The sequence below is a fragment of the Carassius auratus genome, chromosome 31 (genome assembly GCF_003368295.1).
Source record: "Carassius auratus strain Wakin chromosome 31, ASM336829v1, whole genome shotgun sequence".
NCBI lineage: Eukaryota > Metazoa > Chordata > Actinopteri > Cypriniformes > Cyprinidae > Carassius > Carassius auratus.
Genome location: NC_039273.1, coordinates 13666269 through 13687551, shown reverse-complemented (window position 1 = coordinate 13687551; position 21283 = coordinate 13666269). Strand labels below are relative to the sequence as shown.

General features: G+C 37.8%; 1 protein-coding gene across 1 annotated transcript; it reads right to left on the bottom strand.

Annotated features, from left to right (window-relative positions):
* Positions 1-11329: 11329 nt before the first annotated feature.
* dpt (dermatopontin) lies at positions 11330-18361 on the bottom strand. The gene is made up of 4 exons (XM_026213736.1): positions 17948-18361; positions 12454-12579; positions 12160-12267; positions 11330-11971 (listed from the first exon to the last, which is right to left on the bottom strand). Exons 1-4 carry the CDS (start codon positions 18235-18237, stop codon positions 11905-11907), a joined length of 591 nt encoding a protein of 196 aa, XP_026069521.1. The 5' UTR covers positions 18238-18361; the 3' UTR covers positions 11330-11904.
* Positions 18362-21283: the final 2922 nt, after the last annotated feature.

The window sequence follows — 21283 nt, the reverse complement described above, 5'->3', positions numbered from 1 at the left end:
TGAATTCTGTTTGAGGAAAATGAAAAATAAAAAGTAATGGTAACAGCAGAGGGCGCTGTTTACCAGCAAGACCATTTCACTGTAGCTTCCGCGTCATGGAGAATTGTTCTAAAATGTAAAAACAAATATATGAATATATACATATATATGGAATATATACATATATAACAATAGAATATACTTAAAGAAACAATTTAACTATGTTCTAATCCTAAATGAATTAATACAAATAAATGACGTAATTCCATAATAAATAGGCCTAATAAATTAAAATGTAGGCCTACATTTAAAATAAAAATATAGATATATTAAAGTATCCTTATTTATCACGTTTTTATTTTATTTAACAACACATTTTATTTATCTATTTATTTATTTATTGATAGCAATAGCTAGGCAAAGTTATTCACTGACCTACATAGCCTACTATGAACCAAATGAGGATTTAATTTACATTTACTAACATTTGTTGTTTTCTTTATCTCAAATGATATATGAACCCCTTCAGGTTTTCTGTGTACAGAATTACTGAAGATAAACCTAAAGTTTCTATATTCTAAATTCTATAAATCATATATAGTGGGAAATAATAGGCTACTGTTTATGTAAACAGCAACCAACAGCATCTAGTTTACACTTAAGTAATAGATGCTAAGCACATAAAAAATTTAATAAAACTATTGTTATTTGTTATGTGGGTAAATTGTCTAATAAGTAATGGATGGTTAGAAAAAACACCCGCTGTCAACACGTTTGGGTATTTGGATTTGATGTAAATAGACACTACCAAATTTGAATCTTTTTCATCTTTACAGGTGGCTGCATTGAGCAAAGCTTTAATTTCCCTTGACAATGACTGTGAGATGTGTTTTATTCCTCAACGTATGCTGGAACACGTCTCTGGAGTGGGTTACCAGGCTACTCAAATGACTCGTCAGCTCCTCTTCGGTGAAGGCTTGTTAGCAGCATCAGTTTGTCTGCGACCCATCCGTCCTTATCATTAATACATTCCTTCCATTGGGAAGACCCATTTAGTCCCCTGAACACTTCTGAGCTGCTGTACTGATCACTTCATACTGACCGAAATACACATACACGTGTGCACACATTCACATGGGAAGCTGTTTTCCTGTGAACCATGTAAACATAAAGTAATGAAAATAACAATAGACTAACTGTGAATTCATAGAATAACGTGTTGTTTGTTCTCACTTAGTAATCTATATCTATCTAGCTAGCTATCCACAAAACCACTGCAACAGTTTAACCACCTAGAACACCCGAGCTCTCTCTTATTAACATATATTGTGTTCTGCGTATGAAATATTACCTTGACACTGGAAAATGAGATATTGACTAATCTTTCAGCACCGGCTTCCTGTGCACTTTTATTAATAATGCATGTTCGGAATTTTTTATTACCTACAATTCTGACATTATGGACCTTGAAAGGTCATTCTAGTAATATACAGGGCTGTGAAATATAAAGCATATTTGCTCTGGATTTATAGTTCCGCTGCACTGATATAAACAGTCAAACCTGGAGTGCAGAAACGGAGCAGAGAGAAGTCAGAAGAAAAAGAGTAGAAGTACATTATAAATTCTTCTCAAAGATAAACGTTGGAAGGTAGATGAAGGAAGGGTCAGTACCTGGAAGTCACAAGGATGACATTAGGATTTATAATGTAAATGTACAATGTCACACACTCCCCTATATGGATGGATTCAGGGGTTTCACTATATGTATTTACACATATGAATATTTATGACTATTTACACCAGCCTTTCCTAATTTACAGAATGCATATATTTACAGCAAAATGTGACTTTACTGTAGAAAAACAACACCCAAGGCCAATTCACAGCGGTTGTGTGTAGTGGGAAATCCTCCATGTTCTCTTAAAAACAGAGGCTGCTTTGTCACGCTTGCTCCAAATTATAAATAACCGTCAATAATTGAGCTGGGAAAATGTTTCTCTGTCTTTCTCACACACAACTGTGGGTGCATGGAAAGTTGATAATAATAGTAATAATGATGTAATTTGTTAAATAAGCTATGTCCATCTATGACCACCACATATTTGTTTTTTATCATGATATCATGTTATTAACAATTTGTAATGTAATACTTGTACGTTTATTGCATGAAAGGAAATGCTCTTGTTCTTTCACAGTTTCTGGACAGCTAGAGCAAAATTCATCATACCCTATGATGCACTGTGCACTGTGAGAAATAATAATGTTGTATGTAGCAATGTTAAAGCTCAGTTGTATCACGTTTTTAAGATGAAATACTTTCTCCTATCCCAGCTTTAAAAAAAAGAGTTGTTATAAAGAGTGGTTGTTTTTGTAATACCTTTTGGCAATGTTAGTGGCATACACTTTTTCCCTTTAAATTAGCCAAAGCCACAGCACTTTTTTATTTGTTTGTCAAGTGAAGTGGCTTGCAATAAATGCTGGGTATGTGAACACTTCCTTTCACTGGAATGACCTGGTTTTCTGGATCAGGCTCAGTCCTTTATATTTCCTCAGCTTCAACACAGCTTCAGCGAGCCAAATACATGCGTAAGATGCCAGAGAAGAGCTGCACTGAACACAAATGAAAGACTGAGCACTGACAGGGATGAATGAATGGATTTAGACATGAGAAAGGGAAAACTAAATCTGGGCCACAACAGACGAAAATATTATTGCTTAGAAGTTGTTCTTTCATAGCTTGGGAGACTGAGTGGAGTTCAATTTCATTTAAAGGGTTAGTTCACCCCAAAATCTAAATTCTCATGTTATTCCAAACATGTCTGATTTTCTTTCTTCTCAAAAGTGAGTTTTTATTTTCTGTACAATGAAAGTGAAGGGGATTGAATGTCATTTCAAAATATCTTCAGTTGTTTCAAGCAGAAAAAAAGAAAGTCATGGTTTGAAGCGGCAGGAGGGCAAGTACGTGACACGACAAACTAAGAGACACGTGAGATTATCCATTTGTCATGTGAGGGATCTCATTTGTCACATCTCTTACCTATGGGATCATATACAAGGCAGAGAATGTCTGGCTGAGCAGACAAAGTTTTCCATCAGGAGTCACCTGGGAGAGAGACTGAATCTCTCATGGGCAGACGAGCAGTTTGTGGAAGAGTACGACATGGACTATTATGTCATTCAGGGACAAATATACATGAACTGTATATAGCAGTTTAAAGTTTGCTTGAATATGTGTCTGTTTGCTATTCTATCCAGTGCTGCAGACAGTTTATGAGTGCAAGAGCATACTGATACACCACATTTACAAGTGTGCATATTATACTTAAATGGTACATATTAGTACTTTTTGGAAGAGTACCAGACCAGTGACAGCGTTTGTACTGAGAGTACACTATAATGCACTACTACTTTTCTTTACAGTGTACTTGATATAATTAGTAAGTAGTATCATGGAACAGTACTGTAAAATAGTGTTTTTTTGTTTTAGAAAATAAGGACTTTTTTTGTAATGAACCTTTAAATTGAGTTTAACTTGCAATAAATAAATACCGAATATTCCTTTAATTCCGAGGAAGTAAAAGGTTTCCCTGAGTTCACACAGGAAGATAAACTGTTTAAACTGTTTCAGAGGAAGTACAGACTGAACTGTGGTCATGAATCAACACATCCCATCCTGATGTTCACCAGAAGTTCATGATAATGTGGACCCAGCTTATAAAAGATAGGCTTTTTTTAATTATATAGCTGTCTGGATATGTCAAATGATCTAAACTTGGAGTTCTTGAATAGGATAAAAGCATGCTGGCAATGCAGAAAGTTGCTCCAAAACTTAAAGTGATAACATAATTTGTCTCTCTCAGACCTGCATTTAAAGAGTTACATAAGGGGACACAATGTGAAGTATTAAAGAGGATGGAATGTCCAACTCGAGGATGAAGTGTCTTGTTCAAACTGTGTCCAGGAGAGGACGATGTATGCTACAAGGTGACTTTCTGCACTGCTGGAAAAATCCCAGAGGCACCAGGAGTTTACGAGCCTGTTAGTAACCTTGAAAGACCAGCAAGTCCTCCTGAGAACATGTTTATGATATTCAACCTAAAAACTAATCATTAGCACAAATAACTAGTTTTTAATTTTGCATTAAATATAAATTTTATATTGGAAAATAAAGTGCCTTTGTGTTACCTAATACTTCTATAACAGAACTAAAGTTATGATCAAACCAAAACAGATACATGGTCTCAATTGTTGGGATCTATTGTTGGTGCTTTGGTCAGGAATGATTTCTGTTGCTTTGCGAAACAGGGAGAGATGATAAGATAACATGGATGAGTTTAGTTAAAGACCATGCTGGGAAAAAATGAGATGCTGTCTTTCCATGGGCTCACAGCCAAAGCATAGGATTAGTAACACCCTAAAATTCCCCCACACTCCCCTACTCCATTACGCAAACCAGTCATGGACTCCCATGCCTTGAGAGTGGGGATTTAATAAAGTGTTGTAGGATCAAAGTACTGCCACTGTTTCCATTGACTTTCATATCTAATATACAGGTGTTTTGATGTTGTCTTTATCATATAATGCTTCCTATTTTTCACATGCAGTATAAATACAAACATTTTATTACTACACCAAACATAAATGAATGAATGAATGAATGCTATTTAAATTAAACAACATGAATCATGGGGTTTCCCAGTCTTCTCCAGTTATTTTGTTCAGTGCAAACACAATACCTAAACTGGGGTAATAAAGATTAGTTTGGGGCCCATCACAGCATCTCATTGGGTAGTGTCATCATAGGCTGTTAAACTGTGATTCATGCACTTCAATCTAGCAACCATGCAGTCACTACTGCACAATGCGGTCCTCTAATAATAAGCCCTTTGTCAGCTGACTCTCAAATCACACTGAGAGCAAACAGGCGGTTTTGGTTCATCTTAAAACTAGGGGCCTCTCTGTTACCCAGAATGCACCAGAAGGCTGCTTCCTGAAGGACCACATTAGATGTGACCTAATGCTGACTTTGCTTAGATAAAACATCCACAAACCACTCATTTGGAAACAAGCTATTGATATGCAAAGCTCTATCAGAGGCTGAAATCAACATACTTTGAGCATTCCTGTCCCTTTAAGACATCGTAAATAGGCTGCAATACAATTTTCAAACATGCTGTTCATGGAAAATAGCCTTGCATTAAAGGAGAAGACAATTCCTGGAGACTCCTACTGTATTTTACTAGTAATGATGAAAAGAACTGGGGACAGATTTCTCAGAAATGGTTCATTCACCTTTAGTCCTATGCTACTCTTGTGAAAACACACCTTGAAGTACAGAACGTTTCTTTAAGTCAATTAACTTTGCCACGGTCTAGCTCACTGATGTGATCAAAAATACAAAATTTAGTATAAAAAAAATAGCAACTCATAATTCAACCTTGAAATGTCACCGTCTGGTGTGTGGCGTGTTCTTGTGTACAGGGGCGTCGCACCCGTGGGGGATGTGGGGGTTTTAACACCCACACTTTTCCCGGTGAGAGGGTTCAACACCCGCACTTTTTCTGCAGTTTTTCCCCCAGTTTTGCACAACTTACTACAGTCTCTCCTCCGTTTCTCTAACCGCTGTGTGTCTGCCTGCTCCTCCCTCCCTCTCAAAGGACACCGGCTTTGAGTGTGACTGGCTGATGATTGGCTGTTCTGCCTTAAGTCCCGCCTCTCTTGGGGTGTTATTGGTTAGCTCGTGCTGAGGAGGCGGGAACTTATGGTTATGGTTATTTACATCTCCCTTTTCAAGGTACTTTGAATGAGTGTTTATGCTTTCGAGGTTTTTTGGGAAGATGTTCTGTTATCGTTTTGTTGACATGTCAAGTGTTTTCGGTATTATATGTAGTTTTTTAGACTAATGCTAATTTCTATTATTGGGATATTGTTCAGCAGCTATTGTTTGCATACCTGTTGAAGAACTATGAAAGAAAATTTTATATTATTTTAATGTTTAAAAACAGTAAATTGTTACATTATTTATACCACCAGAGAAAAAGCTTTGTGTGGGCGTTTTTTTTCTCTCCCCTTTTCTGAGTTTTTTTTTTTTTTTTTTTTTTCAGCCAAACGCTGCAAGCCGAAAATCCGGCACGACACCGGAGAACTTTAAGCCCTGCATTTCGTACCCCTTTGTCAATGTATTTATCATTTTTATTGTTTATAAACAAATCACATCCATCCCCCACACTTTTGAAAAGCTTGCTACGCCACTGGGTATGAGGGTAATGCAATGAAAATTTGATGACAGTTTGGAAATGAGATACTATCAGGCGGGATTCCGGCTTTCACCTTTCCTGTACTTCTGACTTGTCTTATGACTGGAGACAAAGAACAATGTAGTAAGGAGGTGAGCAGAGGAAGGAGGGAGGACAGAAAGAAGGAAAGAGGAGGGAACAAGCAGGTTGTGGAGTATGTAAGGTCAGAAGAGTCAGGTTCCTGCTTTATAACCATTAACGCAAGTGACTCAGGCGTCCAGTTTGCTCCCACTGTTAACCACAGAGGCTAACAAAGAGGTCACAAAGGTCAAATCCCTGTCTCCAGTGAATCTCAATAATGCTATTTGTGTTTGTTGTTGTTGTTTTTATTTTATTTTTGAAACTGATTGTTGTCCAGGCAGGGGTCGTGGTCACATTTTTTGAGAGGAAGCCACTTACACTTCAGAAGTCTGTGTGTTTATGCAAGTGTTCACAGAGTGAAGTGGTTAGAGGTGTATTTTTAATAGGTAACCTAGACGCTCAGAGTTGTAAGAAGATATATACTCCTGCAGAAGAAAAAATGGGTTGGGGATATTTACACTGACTTATACCACAGTAGGAGTTAGGAAAGGTCCTGTTTTCTGTTCAGCCATTTAGATCTTTTTGTCCTCCTGAACAGCATAGGAAATAGAGGAAGGATCACTTAAAAGGGATCGTTCACATTCTGTCATTGTTTGCTCACCCTCATGGCATTCCATACTGTAGTTATTTTTTCTTACATGCAACACATAAAAAGAAGCAATATTATGTTACATTTATGGTAAAAGCGTGCAGGCGTTGACAAAACATGGACAATAATAATGTATAGATGTGCACAAGGCCAGTTAAACAAAGACACCATCACGGTAACACATATGTACTTTACTCATAACAAAAATTATCGGCCACACCTAGGAGGTAATGGAAAGCCCTCCAAACTCGGGAGATGAACTGGGGGCCTCTGTCGGAGACGATGTCCGCAGGGATGCCAAAGTATCTGAGACATGGTTAAACATCAGTCCGGCGGTCTCCATTGCCATGGGCAGTCCTTTTAGGGGAATAAGAAGACAAGATTTAGAGAATCTATCAACAATTACGAGAATGCATGTATGATTATCTGAGGTCAGTGATGAAGACCACCCCTAGGTGCGACCATGGGCGGTTAGGAACGGGCAGAGGGAGGAGTTTGCCAGATGGTAGGTGACGTGGGCTCTTTGAGATTCCTTACATCCCTGCACATACCTTCTGATGTCAGAAGCCATGTTGTGCCACCAGAAGCGCTCCCTCAACAGCAAGAGGGTTTCATTGACCCCCAGATGGCTAGTGCCAAGTGATGTGTGAGCCAAGTGGATGAGTGGAGTGCGCTGTGTCCTGGTGATGTACTGCAAGCCCGGTGGACAACCCGGGGGGCGTTGGTGGAGGAATTGGAGGAGGGCAGAGTTTCGGCTGACCAGGTGATGGGGTGCCGATTACCTTGTCAGGGAGTATGGTTTCGGGTTCCCCCAGGTTTTCTTTGGGAGTGTAACAATGGGATAAAGCATCAGCTTTGACATTTTTGGCCCCTGGCCGGTAGGAGATGGAGAAATTGAAACGAGTGAAGAATAGAGCCCAGCAGGCCTGTCTGGGGTTTAACCTCTTGGCTATGCACAGAAATTCAAGGTTTTTATGGTCTGTGAGTACTAGGAAGGGGTGTATGGCTCCCTCCAGCCAATGCCTCCACTCCTCCAATGCTAGCTTGATAGCTAGGAGCTCCAGGTGGCCGATGTCGTAGTTGGCCTCCGCCGGGTTGAGCTTGCGGGAAAAGAAGGCACATGGATGGAGCCAGCTAGGGTTCCCTTGCTTCTGGGAGAGCACCGCTCCTACTCCGGTGGTGGAGGCGTCGACTTCCATGATGAAGGGCCTATCGGGATCGGGATGGACTAGGAGAGGAGCGGTGGTGAAGGCCTCCTTAATGGAATTGAATGCCTCCATGGCGGCTGGGGTCCAGGACAGAGACTTGGGCTTGTTTCGGAGAAGATTGCTGAGTGGGTTGGTGATGGAGCTGTAACCTTGAATGAATTTGCGGTAGAAAATGGCAAAGCCGAGGAATCACTGTAGTTCTTTTATGGTGGTAGGAGTGGGCCAGTTCCAGATGGCGTCTACCTTCCCCTTGTCCATCCGGATGCCACTGCTATCGTTGTAATATCCAAGGAACTGCACTGAAGGCCGATGGAAGGATGCCTTGATACAGATACAAAGCTGCCTTGAGATACAGCTGGAATGCCCTCAGTCATTGCAGGACCTCTGCAACGTGGCGACGATGTTCCACTAGGCTCTGGGAGTAGATGAGGTTATCATCGATGTAGACGAGGACGAACTTGTGGAGAAACTCCCTGGGGCATTGACTAGACCATACGGCATGACAAGATACTGATAGTGACCAGTAGGGGTGATAAAAGCTGTCTTCCACTCGTCCCCCTCACGTATTGGTTGAAGACATTGGCACCACGGAGATGTTCCAGGGCAGCTGGGAAGAGAGGAAGAAGATAACAGAATTTTACGTTGATGTTATTGAGTGACCCGTAATCAATACAGGGCCACAAGCCTCCGTCCTTTTTCTCCACGAAGAAGAAACTTGAAGAAGCAGGAAAAATAAATGGACAGATGTAGCCTTGCACCAGCGCCTCCTTGATGTAGTCCTCCATGGCCTTCTCTTCCAGGATGGAGAGGGGATAGATACTTCCTCTGGGCACTGGCTCACCCTGGAAGCAGATCTAGGCAGGGTGAAGAAGCGGTGGTGTTGTTACCAGAAGTGCTCGCTGGTGATGGAGATGACGGAAGGTTGGTGAGGGTTCGACGCAAAGCGTCAACGAGGTCTTGGAAAGGGTCCGTGAGACTCATGCTTGTGCCGAAGATCTTGGTCCGGTCTTCTGTTACACTAATCAGGGACAGGAGACTGGAATAACAGGAGAACATGGTTTATTAAGGCACAAGCAGAGGAGCAGGTAGTGAATGGTGAGGATATGGTGGCGGTTGGAGTAATGAGTTGATCCGGAGGGTAGTAACACAAGGCGATGGAGGCAGATGACACACACACGATGGAGACAGGAATACGTTGGAGATCGCTGGAGAGAGGTAAGCAGGGTAAAAGGTTAGTCCTTTAGAGTAAGCAGGTAGGTATTGACCTAGTTGCGAACGAGACCAGACGGTGATTGAGTGTGTGTGACTTTTGTAGGAGGGATTGATTGCAGGTGGATGAGGAGCAGGTGGGTGTGATTACTGACAGTATTTTAAAGTAAAATGACATGTGATGTTAAACCATTTACAATTATTCACCATCAAATTTTCGATGTAACTTAATGTACCGTTAACCAAGTAACAGGATTTTAATGTAACTTTTTTTTTACACCTGAAATATTTAACAAAAAGTTACAAGTGCTCCAATCAATCATGGGCTCACCTATTTGGTTTCAAGTTTTTTTCTTTTTTTTTTTATATACTGAAGTTTATGGAATAATAAAAAGAGGGACAGAAAGTTCCTTTCTTTTCTTTTTTTAAATTTCTTTCAGAACCTGCATTTCAATTTACAGTACACAAAAGCAAATACACTAAATGTTAGCCTAACTTCTTCTGAAACATGCTATTGGCTAAATCTGTTTGTCTTCGTTAAACCCTCTCAGTCTGCATTTTTAAAGAGCTTTCATTGGATTTAGCATCTGTCTGTTTTCTCCTCCTCTTAAATGTGGCGTCTCATTGTATTTATCCCATAATTACAGCTGAGCACAGGTTCCAAAACCCTCACCACGCTAACAAAGTTTTATTCTCGTTCCTGCAAACAACCATAATTACAACATTGCACATTTGGCTATTGATAATACATGTATGTAAGCCTGCATAATTGAAACTCACAAAAGAAGAAAGCGGAAGAAAACGGCAGAGCAGCTGAATGAACGTGTGGTCTGCCCTGACCTGCTGAACCCTCTGCAGTGGTCAGTTCCAGCAGAAGTGCGCAGTAAGTCAAGGACAGTGTCGGCTGTCCCCAGAGAGAAGGCTTGACTTGGATACAGCCATGTCATTTTGTGATGCTTGGCTCCATGCCTCAAGTCAGCAGCTGCCATGAATAAACTGCGTTGAGAGCCACTGGCTTACATCCAACCTCGACCAAACTCAAGGGAGTTAGAAAGACAACTAGACAGAATCTGACTCTGCACTGGAGGTAGTGGCCTTCTCCTTAACCCCATTCATTTAAGTGCTTAACAAAAAAAGGATGCAAAATGCTACGTAAAAGCAAAAGAAAATTGAATAAATAAACATAAAGAAATCCAAAAGTTCTATTCATCTATTCTTTATCATAAACGGCCCAAGTCTCTATCAAAACAGGATTGCAAAGACCACAGTACACCATTTTTTATAAATCTACTGCAATTCAAAATGTTTGAAAAAGCAATGTCTTGTATTAAATTCTCATTCAGCTTTAAGAGAAATGCATTTTCTATATTTAAACTGTCTCATTCCCCATCACCCTTATCCAACCTATAATTGCCTCACTCATTGGGAAAGACACACCCAGACCAAGCACAAACACACGAGTGCTTCCTGCATCACTTTTTAACAGAGTGGAAACCTTCACACGGAAAGGAAAGTCATATTTGTGTATTTTAATTGTGAATGTGCAGTCTGGATTGGATGTGATGCTAAACATATCACATACTATGACAAAACAGCAGGACATTTCTACTTTTTCCTCAGGACTTCATGCAAACACATACAGCACAAACAGTGTTATCTGATTCACTAACAAATCACCCTTATGAGTAGGTTCTTCTTCAAAAACAGCACAACCTAAGTTGTCTGATTCCTGAATTAATGACTCTTTTATGTAATCAGTATTTATGAACACCCAAAAACACATCTGTACACACATACATAGAGATCAGATGTAATCTGGCCATGTCCACTCAATAAGGTCTATGAAATAAGTCACTTGTTAAAGGAAAGCAGAAAACAGATGGAGAAATTATGAAGAGGTAAACAGCCATTGTGTGTTGCACAATGCAAAGAAATAAAAATAAAATAAAAAAATAAAAACAAGCAGATGTGGGAGAAATCTTTGCTTTATTAGTTCTACCCATTTTTCCAAAGAATGCATTTTTTTTTTTACTCCTTCTGAGTATTTGAGACTTAGATAAAAAAGAAATACACCAAAATAAAGATTTTAGACTTTTTCAAAAACCATTCAAAAAGGCATTGGAGATCATAGTTAAATTCATATTGGTAAAAATGCTGCTATATACTTTAAGTGTTGAGTGATACTCAAAGTGTTCAAACTATTGTTAACTTCATGCTGTTTATTACATTGTTTATTACATAAATGCATGTGCAGCTTATTAATAATACACAAAAATATAAAAATATTTTATCCCTTTTTTGTCCTTTACATTTTAAAAATGATTACAAAATATTTGTAAAGATGGAAATGGCATAAATGACTGCAAAATATGAGAACATGGCAATCCATGCATGTTTATACAGAGCAAACCAAACATTTGTAAGTTGTTAAGCTAATTTAAAAATGGAGTATGGCATATATTTTCTGTGAGTGCTATTCTAAGTGCTTATGTGGTGACGTACATGTGCTCTTTTAGGTTACATTAAGTGATGCACGCATGTCCTAGAAGTTTTCAAACTGACAATCAAAGTCTGTCATTCGGCACAAGATGTACTTCCACTGCCGATCCCTGCAAAATCATAAAAAAAAACTGTTATCTCCCTCCAAAGGAATTTTTTGTTGTTGCCATTAACAGCAACTAAAACTATTATGCTAATGCATCCATCTGTAATAAAACATCCATGTGTAATAAAACAGGTGGTTATTTTGACCACTAAAACTACTAAGTGCAAAGGAAGAGGAAGTGTTCATACAGACCTCAGTACACCACTGAAAGTAGTCTGAGCCCCCCTTATGAAGTAGCCATAACTGGGGATTACCATCTCCCCCTCTTCTTTGTAGTACTCTGGAACATCACTCGTCTTCCTGTGCACAAATCATGAAAATTCATTTAAAAGAAAGGTTATAAGTTATGTGAAAAACATCCTATTGAACAATTATCAGAGGACACATAATCCTAAAATCTATAACAGCATATAACTTGTGATGTATAGAGGTTGTTAAGTATCTGTATGAGTACATTAGGTCACCAATTGTTATTCCAAGACTCACCAGCAGGAATAAGGGCACCTGCGGGCATATCGACAGCAGTAGAATTGCCATTCTCGATCCAAAACCGCTTCAAAGTATTTACTTTGCACACCAGCAACCAGCCCATTGTTGGTGCAAACTGAGGACCTGTAGACAGTACATATATTGATTTTAAATAGAGAGAAGAGGCTGGACAACAGACATTTGTTATTTTTTAAATGAATATGACTCCTTAAAAACAAAGCTTTGGAATATTGGTGTGTTCCGAGGTCGCACATGTGGCATATGGTTGTGTGAGGTGTGCCTGACTTTAGCTATTGAGCTATTATTGTGTGCATCTTCCTGTTTATACTGAAGGGGGAATGTGTGCTTAACAAACATTCGTGAAAACAGCATTAGGTCTGACTTTTTTGTGTGGTGCCATTAGTTCAATTTTGCCATTGCAGGGCTTTAAATGAATACCGTAAAATCAATCTTTTGGATTTTTCACAGGTTGTTACCACAGATAATCAGAAAACTAGCACAAGTGAGAATAAGATATTGCTATTGAACAGTAGTTAAAGGGTGACTCCACCCCAAATCCACCCCATGCAATCTTGGTTATGTGCTCCGTATGCTCTTCTGTGTCCTCCGTGCCACAAGGATGTTGGTGCTGTTTTATTTCAAAAAGAAACAGCACATCCTTGTGGTGCGGAGGATACAGAAGAGCATAAGCAGCACGGTGATATGGAGAGACACAGAGGAGACTGTTGACAAAGGAATTATTGAATAAAGTCATTATTTTTGTTTTCCTCGCTTACAAAAAGTCTTCCCTTTGCTTCATATGACCCAGATTGCACGTCTGATGGCAGATGGAGTATTCTGACGATGACTTTTCATACCTGTTAAGGATCTTGACACTGTTATTTACTTGGGAGTAGGGCTGCTCCGATCACGATCGGCCGATATGCGCATCTCGTCAGTAAAGCTGTTTCTGTAATCAGTAAAGCTACTCTATGTGAAATCACGCACTTGGTGGAATTTACCGCTGATTAGAGAACCGGCTTTACTGACAAGATGCGCATTAGCGATCGGCCAATCGTGATCGGAGCACCGCTACTTGGGAGTCTGTGGGACAATCTCAAGCCTCCAGGTTTTCATCCAAAATATCACAAATTGTGTTCAGAAGATGAACTGAGCTTTTATGGGTTTGGAACGACATGGGGGCAAGTGATTAATGACACAATTTTCATTTTAGGCTGGAGCATCCTTTTAAATAAAAAGACGTTACTATTGAGTAACTTAGATTTTCTAAATGTTATTTTGCTATTTTGACACCCTTGGTATTCCGCTTGTCCAATCAGATTTAACAAGAACTGGAACTAACTGTAATATGCATAATCCACAGTAGTTTTAGCATATTTAACCCATTTGACCATAATAGAAAAATGTTTGGTACAGCAGGAACATGTGTACCCATTATGACATGTGTGCAAAACAAGTTTTTACATGTAATTGCAATAATTCTAAACTGATTTAACTAGGCAATAATTATAAGACTGAGAAGCCAGCAAATGTTACCTCTGAGATGGCTGTGAGACGAGGAGTAGTTTTCTGTAAATACAGGTTTATTTAGGGTTTCTGCTTGTTTACGGCCCATACAAACAGTTGTCATCCCAACAGGGACACAATCATGAGTTCTGCACTGTTCCCCAGCCACCAGCAGTGCCAGACTTTTGTCATAGCAACACTGACGCTATGGGCAATGGTTCCACCAATAGGAAGTAGGCCAGAGCCTTCTCCCAGAGGAATGTCATCTATGTCTTAGTGCAACTCCGAGACACTGTTCTTATAATGTGAGAAGGGAAAAATGAAGTAAGATCCTCTTAAATGACAGCCATCAGCAATTGATATATGTGGGGCATATTTTCAAATTATGCAATCATGTAAACTACTGATTCTAAAACAATGTGAATATATATATATATATATATATATATATATATATATATATATATATATATATATATATATATATATATATATATATTTATCTATCTATATTCTGAATTATATTCTAAATATATTTGGTAAACAAAATATTTAAGCCAAAATATTTAGAAAAATATACATCAGGGGGCAAGAAAACACATATTGGATAGTGGGAAAATCCATTTTTGGTAACATTTTAGTATATGGACCAATTCTCACTTTTAACTATCTGCTTATTAACATATTGGCTGTTTATTAGTAATTATAAAGCACATATTATGCATGACTATAATCTACATCCCTAATCCTACCCAATACCTAAACTTAACAACCACCTTACTAACCATTAATAAGCAGCAAATGATGGAATTTATTGAAGCAAAAGAAAATTAATAGTATTAATCCCCAAACTAAAGTATGACCAAAATGGGCAAAACTATATGAAGAAATACAAGTAGCTAAAGCTTCCTGGAAATAAAATGTATCTCAAAATATGTTATCTAATTATTTTACATCAATCCACAAATTGTGAAACTGATCTAAATTTCTTAATTGTAAGTTCCCAGCATGCAGTAAGACTGACAGACAGTATTCAGACAGACAGGGCACTGGCTCTGAGGAAATCTTACAGAGTGTGCATATATAGATCAGGGAAAACTATACTGAGTCCAATGAACCCACTGGAAAAGCTCCCCCAATGCTGCTGGAGTGGGTGGAGAAACCTGGATGGAGCACTGAATGGCTCTTGGCGCTGTTTCTTATGCCTTCAGAGACTGATCACAGAAACCAGACATTTCCTGTTCTAACAAACTGGAGAAATAGTAAAATAAGGTCACTTTTGTCATGAGAATCACACAGATTGTAAGTCATCTCAATGGTCTTACTAAGCACGATATGAAGAGACTGAGCCAAATAAAAAATCACAAAAAGTTACAGTTACTTTTGTGGTGTTACAACACATCACATCATTAAAAAAATGAAGGAAGGAAAAAAGGCAATCATCTTACTTTAAGACAGTACAGTTATTGTAGAGGGGAAAATCATCAGAGGGCTATGAATCATTTTTCATGTCAGACCATTCCAGGCAAAACATTCACGTTCCTGTGGACAACCAGAGTCTAGATGCTGGAAAGAAGGTTTCATTGTTGAACAAGAAAGTTGGTTTTGGATGAATAGCTCTTTTCATAATACTTATTGTTTCAACGCAGCTTTGCAAAAAAAAAAAATAATAATAGTGCCTTAGTAGTCCTGAGTGATCATTTCAAAGCTGAGCATGACAAAGAAAGCAGCCAGTATAATGTTTAAACCAGTGCACAGTATGCTTTTGCTTATTGTAGCTGCTTGTGTATACCTTCAGTTTGAACTTTATGGTTTTATATCAAGGAGAAATTAATTATCAAAATATCCATTCATAGAGTGTCCTCCTGACACTGCAGCACTAGAATGAGCTTGTTATTCCAGGAAAAGTTTAATCCTGAATGTGTTCAAAACAACAAAGCTTATACTGTTCAATGCCATTCAAGCAAATCTCAGAGTCTGTGTAAAACTGTCGGGAGTCTGTGTAAAACTGGCAAAAATGAGAGAATAGTGCATGCAGTCATTTGAATGAATTAGTTGTAACTGACAGTCAGAAGGAATGTACTATGAGACACTGTTATGTTTGCAATATCCTCAATATTATTTCAGTATGAATGTTACAAAGACATGAAGCAATGTGCAGTTTTTTATACAACAGGAATGTAAAAATTACTATTTATTATCACAATGATCTTTAATAATGGTTACAGTCATTCAGATTCCTTTGGAATGCGTATGTCGTTTTTGTTGTTTAGGTATTAGGAAACCAAACTGACCCTTGCATTTTTTGGAAGCCCCCAAAAAAATAAAAATACTTCTATTAGGTTCTTTTAACTGATTCCTCAGTTTCCTCTTCTTTCTATAAAACTTCCCAGCATTGCAGATGTGGTTAGATTATGATAATTTTTTATAAAGCGCCTGTAGCACTCAAGTCATTACAATGTATACTTGCTCTTGATGCAACTAGAGAGACTTTTGATGTTAAAACTTTTGATAGCAGGTAAAAAAAAATAATAATAAAATAAAATAAATGAATTTGTTTGGTTAAAAGTTCTTTTGCAGAATCTCCAGGAGAGACTGGCTGGTAGCCCGGTTGAACAACATTCTTAAGCTGGGGTGACTCATCAGACTTGGATTGTCTAAGTGGACAGATTTTTGCACACTCATTAAGTGATCTGTTTTTGTATAAAAAAAAAACAAACACATTTTAATATGTTTTTTACTTTTTTGCCTTCTTTTCCAAGTTAGTTGTTCATTGGGTTTATCTGGCTGTGACCAAGTATCAGTAGGTGGTAAGCAGCAATGTTGCATGCAGAAATAAATAATTCAATTCATCACTATTATGATAACTATAGATCATCTCAGAAATGTGTTGGATATTGCAACTGTAACTGCGATAGTGTGTATCCAGGACCACATGACTGTTCATTAGAAGAGAAGAAGAAATAATACCATGTCAGACCTACATAATGGGTACAAGATGTTCTGCTGTAATTGGAATGAACACTGCAAACCTTGCAGTGCTTCAACAAGAAACCTTTTAACGAAGACTGAAGTACAACATTCAGTACAACATATAACACAACTTCAATTTGAAATGTCATAGTGCTGTTCTTAATAAGATGTCAGAGAACTGAAGTGATTCACAAATGTGCAATCAAACATGTCTGAGGTACATTTGTGGAGGCTTGTTAAAGTTTCATTTTGGTAGTAAACAAGGCTCTTAAACTTAAGGGTTGCCATTATATCTCTTCTGTGGCTGTGGCTTACTGAGAACGGCCGACCTGAGGCAAGGAATAAATGACACTTATAAAATCTGGATTGGTCCAAACATCTGCTTGTGTTTCTCCAGTCCTATTTAAGAAACTTTCATTGTTTTCCCCTTGACAGACAAATGATCATGATGTTGTCAAAGCAAGCATTCAACTCTGAAAGCTAGTGTTAGCTAGTGCTTTCAGTAATCATTCACATCTGAGTCTAATCATACATGCAAGGGAGCTCTCTATTTTAGTTAGTGTAAACCCAGAATGCAAACACCAAACCTTTTTCAGAAAAGGTCAGAAAAATATTTGCAACACAAGGGATGTCTGTGTAATGTCAAAAATAATTTCCATATATCCGTCCAAAAAGATGATATTCCAAATCTGTCTTTCATTCATGTATGTGTATTGGCTAGACACTTGAAACGGCAAAGTTCTAAAATTGTAATTATGAAAAGATTCTTGCAACGTTTGGCAAATTATGAGGAAAAATATTTAGTTTATTCCATCTATAGTATACTCTCTATGTAACACACTTTAAAAAATATATATAAAGAGAGAGAGAGAGTGGAACGTCAGGGTGTGATGATCCTTTCTGCAACAGTGAATGTTATCATATAAAACATACTTGCAAATGTGTTTTGTATTATAGCAAGACATATTATGTGTTTGACAGCACACTGTTACCCGCATACATACAGACATACCATTCCAGCCCGGCTCTGTTGATATCGTCCCACCAGCATTCGTTGGGCTCTCCCCAGTCGTAGGGAGTCCTCTGGCACTCAAAGTTCCACAGGCGGTCCGAGCCCTCTTTCTCACTGAAGTAACTCCTGATTGCTACTAAGACTTCCCCATGGGGACACTGGAAGTTGAAGCCCTGGCGCCAGGTATTCACCCACTCCTCACCGGTTTCATACGTGTAGCCGTGCTGAGCTCTGACTGTGGAGAAAACCATCAGCAGGCACAGAGCCTGCAGAACATGTGCTGAGCTCATCCTGAAGTCAAACTCTGTGGAACTTCCCAATGTTTCCTCCGTCTTAAAGGCTCTCCGGAATGTGTTGTCCAGATGTTCTGCATCCGGATCCAAGTAGATAAGTAGATAGTTGTGGCCAGGGATTGAACTTTTTTGCATTGTCAAGGACAATATCCAGCCTCCTCCCAGACTGTGCCGTAGATCCTGAGCTAGATTTTTTTTTAAAGAGAAATCTCACTTTAAGGCCAAACTTTTATTTAAACAGAATGGGTTTATTTTCAGTTTGTCTTTCATTGTGTTAAACAGTGTGATGGAATGAGGAACTTTCACAGGAAATAACATTTGGAGTGAGAAAAACAGTTATTTTTAATGAAACACACTGCAAAATGTGAATACAGCTAGTTGTTACAGCAACATTTTATAGCTGATCTGACTCTTAAGAAGTATTTCCATCTAATTAATTCAAATTAATATGTATTTATGTCAAAGTAGTTTAGCCAAACTTTTTCATGAAAATTATATGAAAATATACTTATATATAATTTTATTATTATTCAATTTTTCAACCCTTTGACTTGCAAGATATTTTGCTGCCGAGAACAACATTTTATGAGAAGAATTTAGCACAAGCATTTCTATTACATAAGATGTATTAATACACATTTGAGTGATTCTGATAATAAAGTTGATGATAAATAAAAGTAATAATAATAAAATTGGCTCTAAACATTCATGTACAAAATTATTAAAAGTCCAATTTTGAGCAGAATTTTTATTCTATATTCTGAAACTTGTAAACTTATTGTAACGGCAATGAGGGTGAGGAAGCAAGTGCAAGTTAATGATAGTAGATTTATTGGGAAATGCAAGTGAACAGAGATGAACAGCAGGGACAACAGGAATGTAGAGAGTTGATATCACAGGAATCCAGGAAGTGGCGATGAGGTGAGGCAGCAGGAGAGCGTGACGCAGGACCTGAGATGAGCCATCCGATGTGGAGTGGAGTGGATGTGGTTCCAGTGGTGAGAAGATCCAGTGAAGAGACGAACAGGGAAGAAACAGGAACGAGAAACCAGGCATACAACAGGGAGCTTCCAACAACGATCTGACAAACACAAGATGAAAGACAGGGCAATAAGAAGGGAGCAGGTAATGAGTGGCAGCTGTGGCTGATGAACAATTAACGGAGACGCTCACATAAAACGATCAGTGCTGACGAGAGACACAAAAAACTCCACCTACATACATCTATATATATAACTTTCACACATTATGAGGTTATGTACGTATGTGTATAACGTTAGATGTACTATATTGTCAATGTAAATATATGCATATATGGCTGGGTTGATATTATAATTAACATATTGTCACAATATAGACAATCAAGCAATTCTGTTAAATGGTAAAACAGGGAATGCATAGGAACCCCCTTAAAAAACATGTAAACTCTTCCCAGAAAGATCTCATGGCTTCAAACCAGGGACCTTCTTACTGCGAGGCCGCAGTGCTACCCACTGAGGAAATATCTCTGACCTCTTATGGAGCTATTTTTACCTCATTTAACCGTTAAAATGACCCAGTTAATTTAGATGTTTCAAAATGAAACAGTTTCACACAATCATAAAAGATAACCTATTTTTCCCAAAAAATATGTAATAATACTTACTGCATTGATTTGTTTACTTAATAAACAACCTAATGTAGAAAGTCATATTAAATAGGTTGATTCTTAGATGTTAAATAACATTTGTGACTTACAACCTACATTAAGTTACATCAGCAAAACTAAATGGAAAGATTTTTGAGTTACCTGGCAAAACAAAGTATGCTAATATTAAATTGTGATAACCCTTCAGAAAGAGGAGTATTTGTTGTGACCTCTAACTCACAGCTAACAGAATTTTGTTACAAGAACGTTCTCTTGGTTCTTAAAACATAAAAAAAAGTTTTTAAAAGGTATGATGTTCCTCAAACGTTCTGTCAACTTAAGTTTGATTTAAAATTCAACATTCTAGGAAAACTGATTTGTAACATTCCATTGTATAGGTAGTATTTATAAAGTTCTAGCTTTTAGTTTTGGATCTGTTTTTCATTATTTTAATACTACAGTTGATTGCTTCTGTTGTCCTCATTTGTAAGTCGCTTTGTATAAAAGCGTCTGATAAATGACTAAATGAAATGAATGAATGAACATTCCAAGAACATAAAAATATCCAGTTTTCTTAATGTTAGTAGAATGTTCCTGAAATATTCTTTCAATCATTCAAGCACTGAAAGAAAGAGAAATAAGAACACAAACTATGAATTTCTTCAGCCACAGCCTTAGATGAACTAAAGATAAAAGACTTTAAATCTCACAAGATCTGATTTTAAACAACTCAGAAAAAAGAGCCCAACTAAATCAAACACTGATCTCCATTATGGTGATGTCAAATGAAACATTTCAAACAAGAGGTCAACATCTAAACCTCTATTGATTCTCAATAAGAACTTATGTAGACGTCTAACAGATATAAAGTCAATCTGGGTGGTAATAACTGAAGCTGGTGATGCTGTTTGTGGAGTTGTTTAATCAGATCTTGAGCGATTTTATCTTCAGTTCATCTAAGGCTGAAGAAAGTTGTAGTTTGTGTCCATATTTCTTTTTCTTTCAGTGCTTGTTCACAGCAGGTGTTTGAATGATTGAAAGAATATTTCAGGAACAATATTCTACTAACATTAAGGAAACTTGACATTTTTATGTTCTTGGAATGTTACAAATCATTGTTCCTAGAATGTTGAATTTTAAATCAATTTAAGTTGAAAGAACGTTTGAGGAACATCATACCTTTTAAAAACATGGGGAAAAAAATGATGTTCCCAGAACCAACACTGAATATTTGGGGAATGTTTTTATAACAAATGTATGTTATCTGGGTAATGTTAGAGGTACATTGTGTTATGCATGTGTCTGTACTGATTACAGAATTTTCTTCCTCTTAATCAGCTGCTGATTTATTTATTGACTTAATCGGTTTCATTCCATTTTATCCTCATCATTACTTTCAAATCCAAATGTATTACT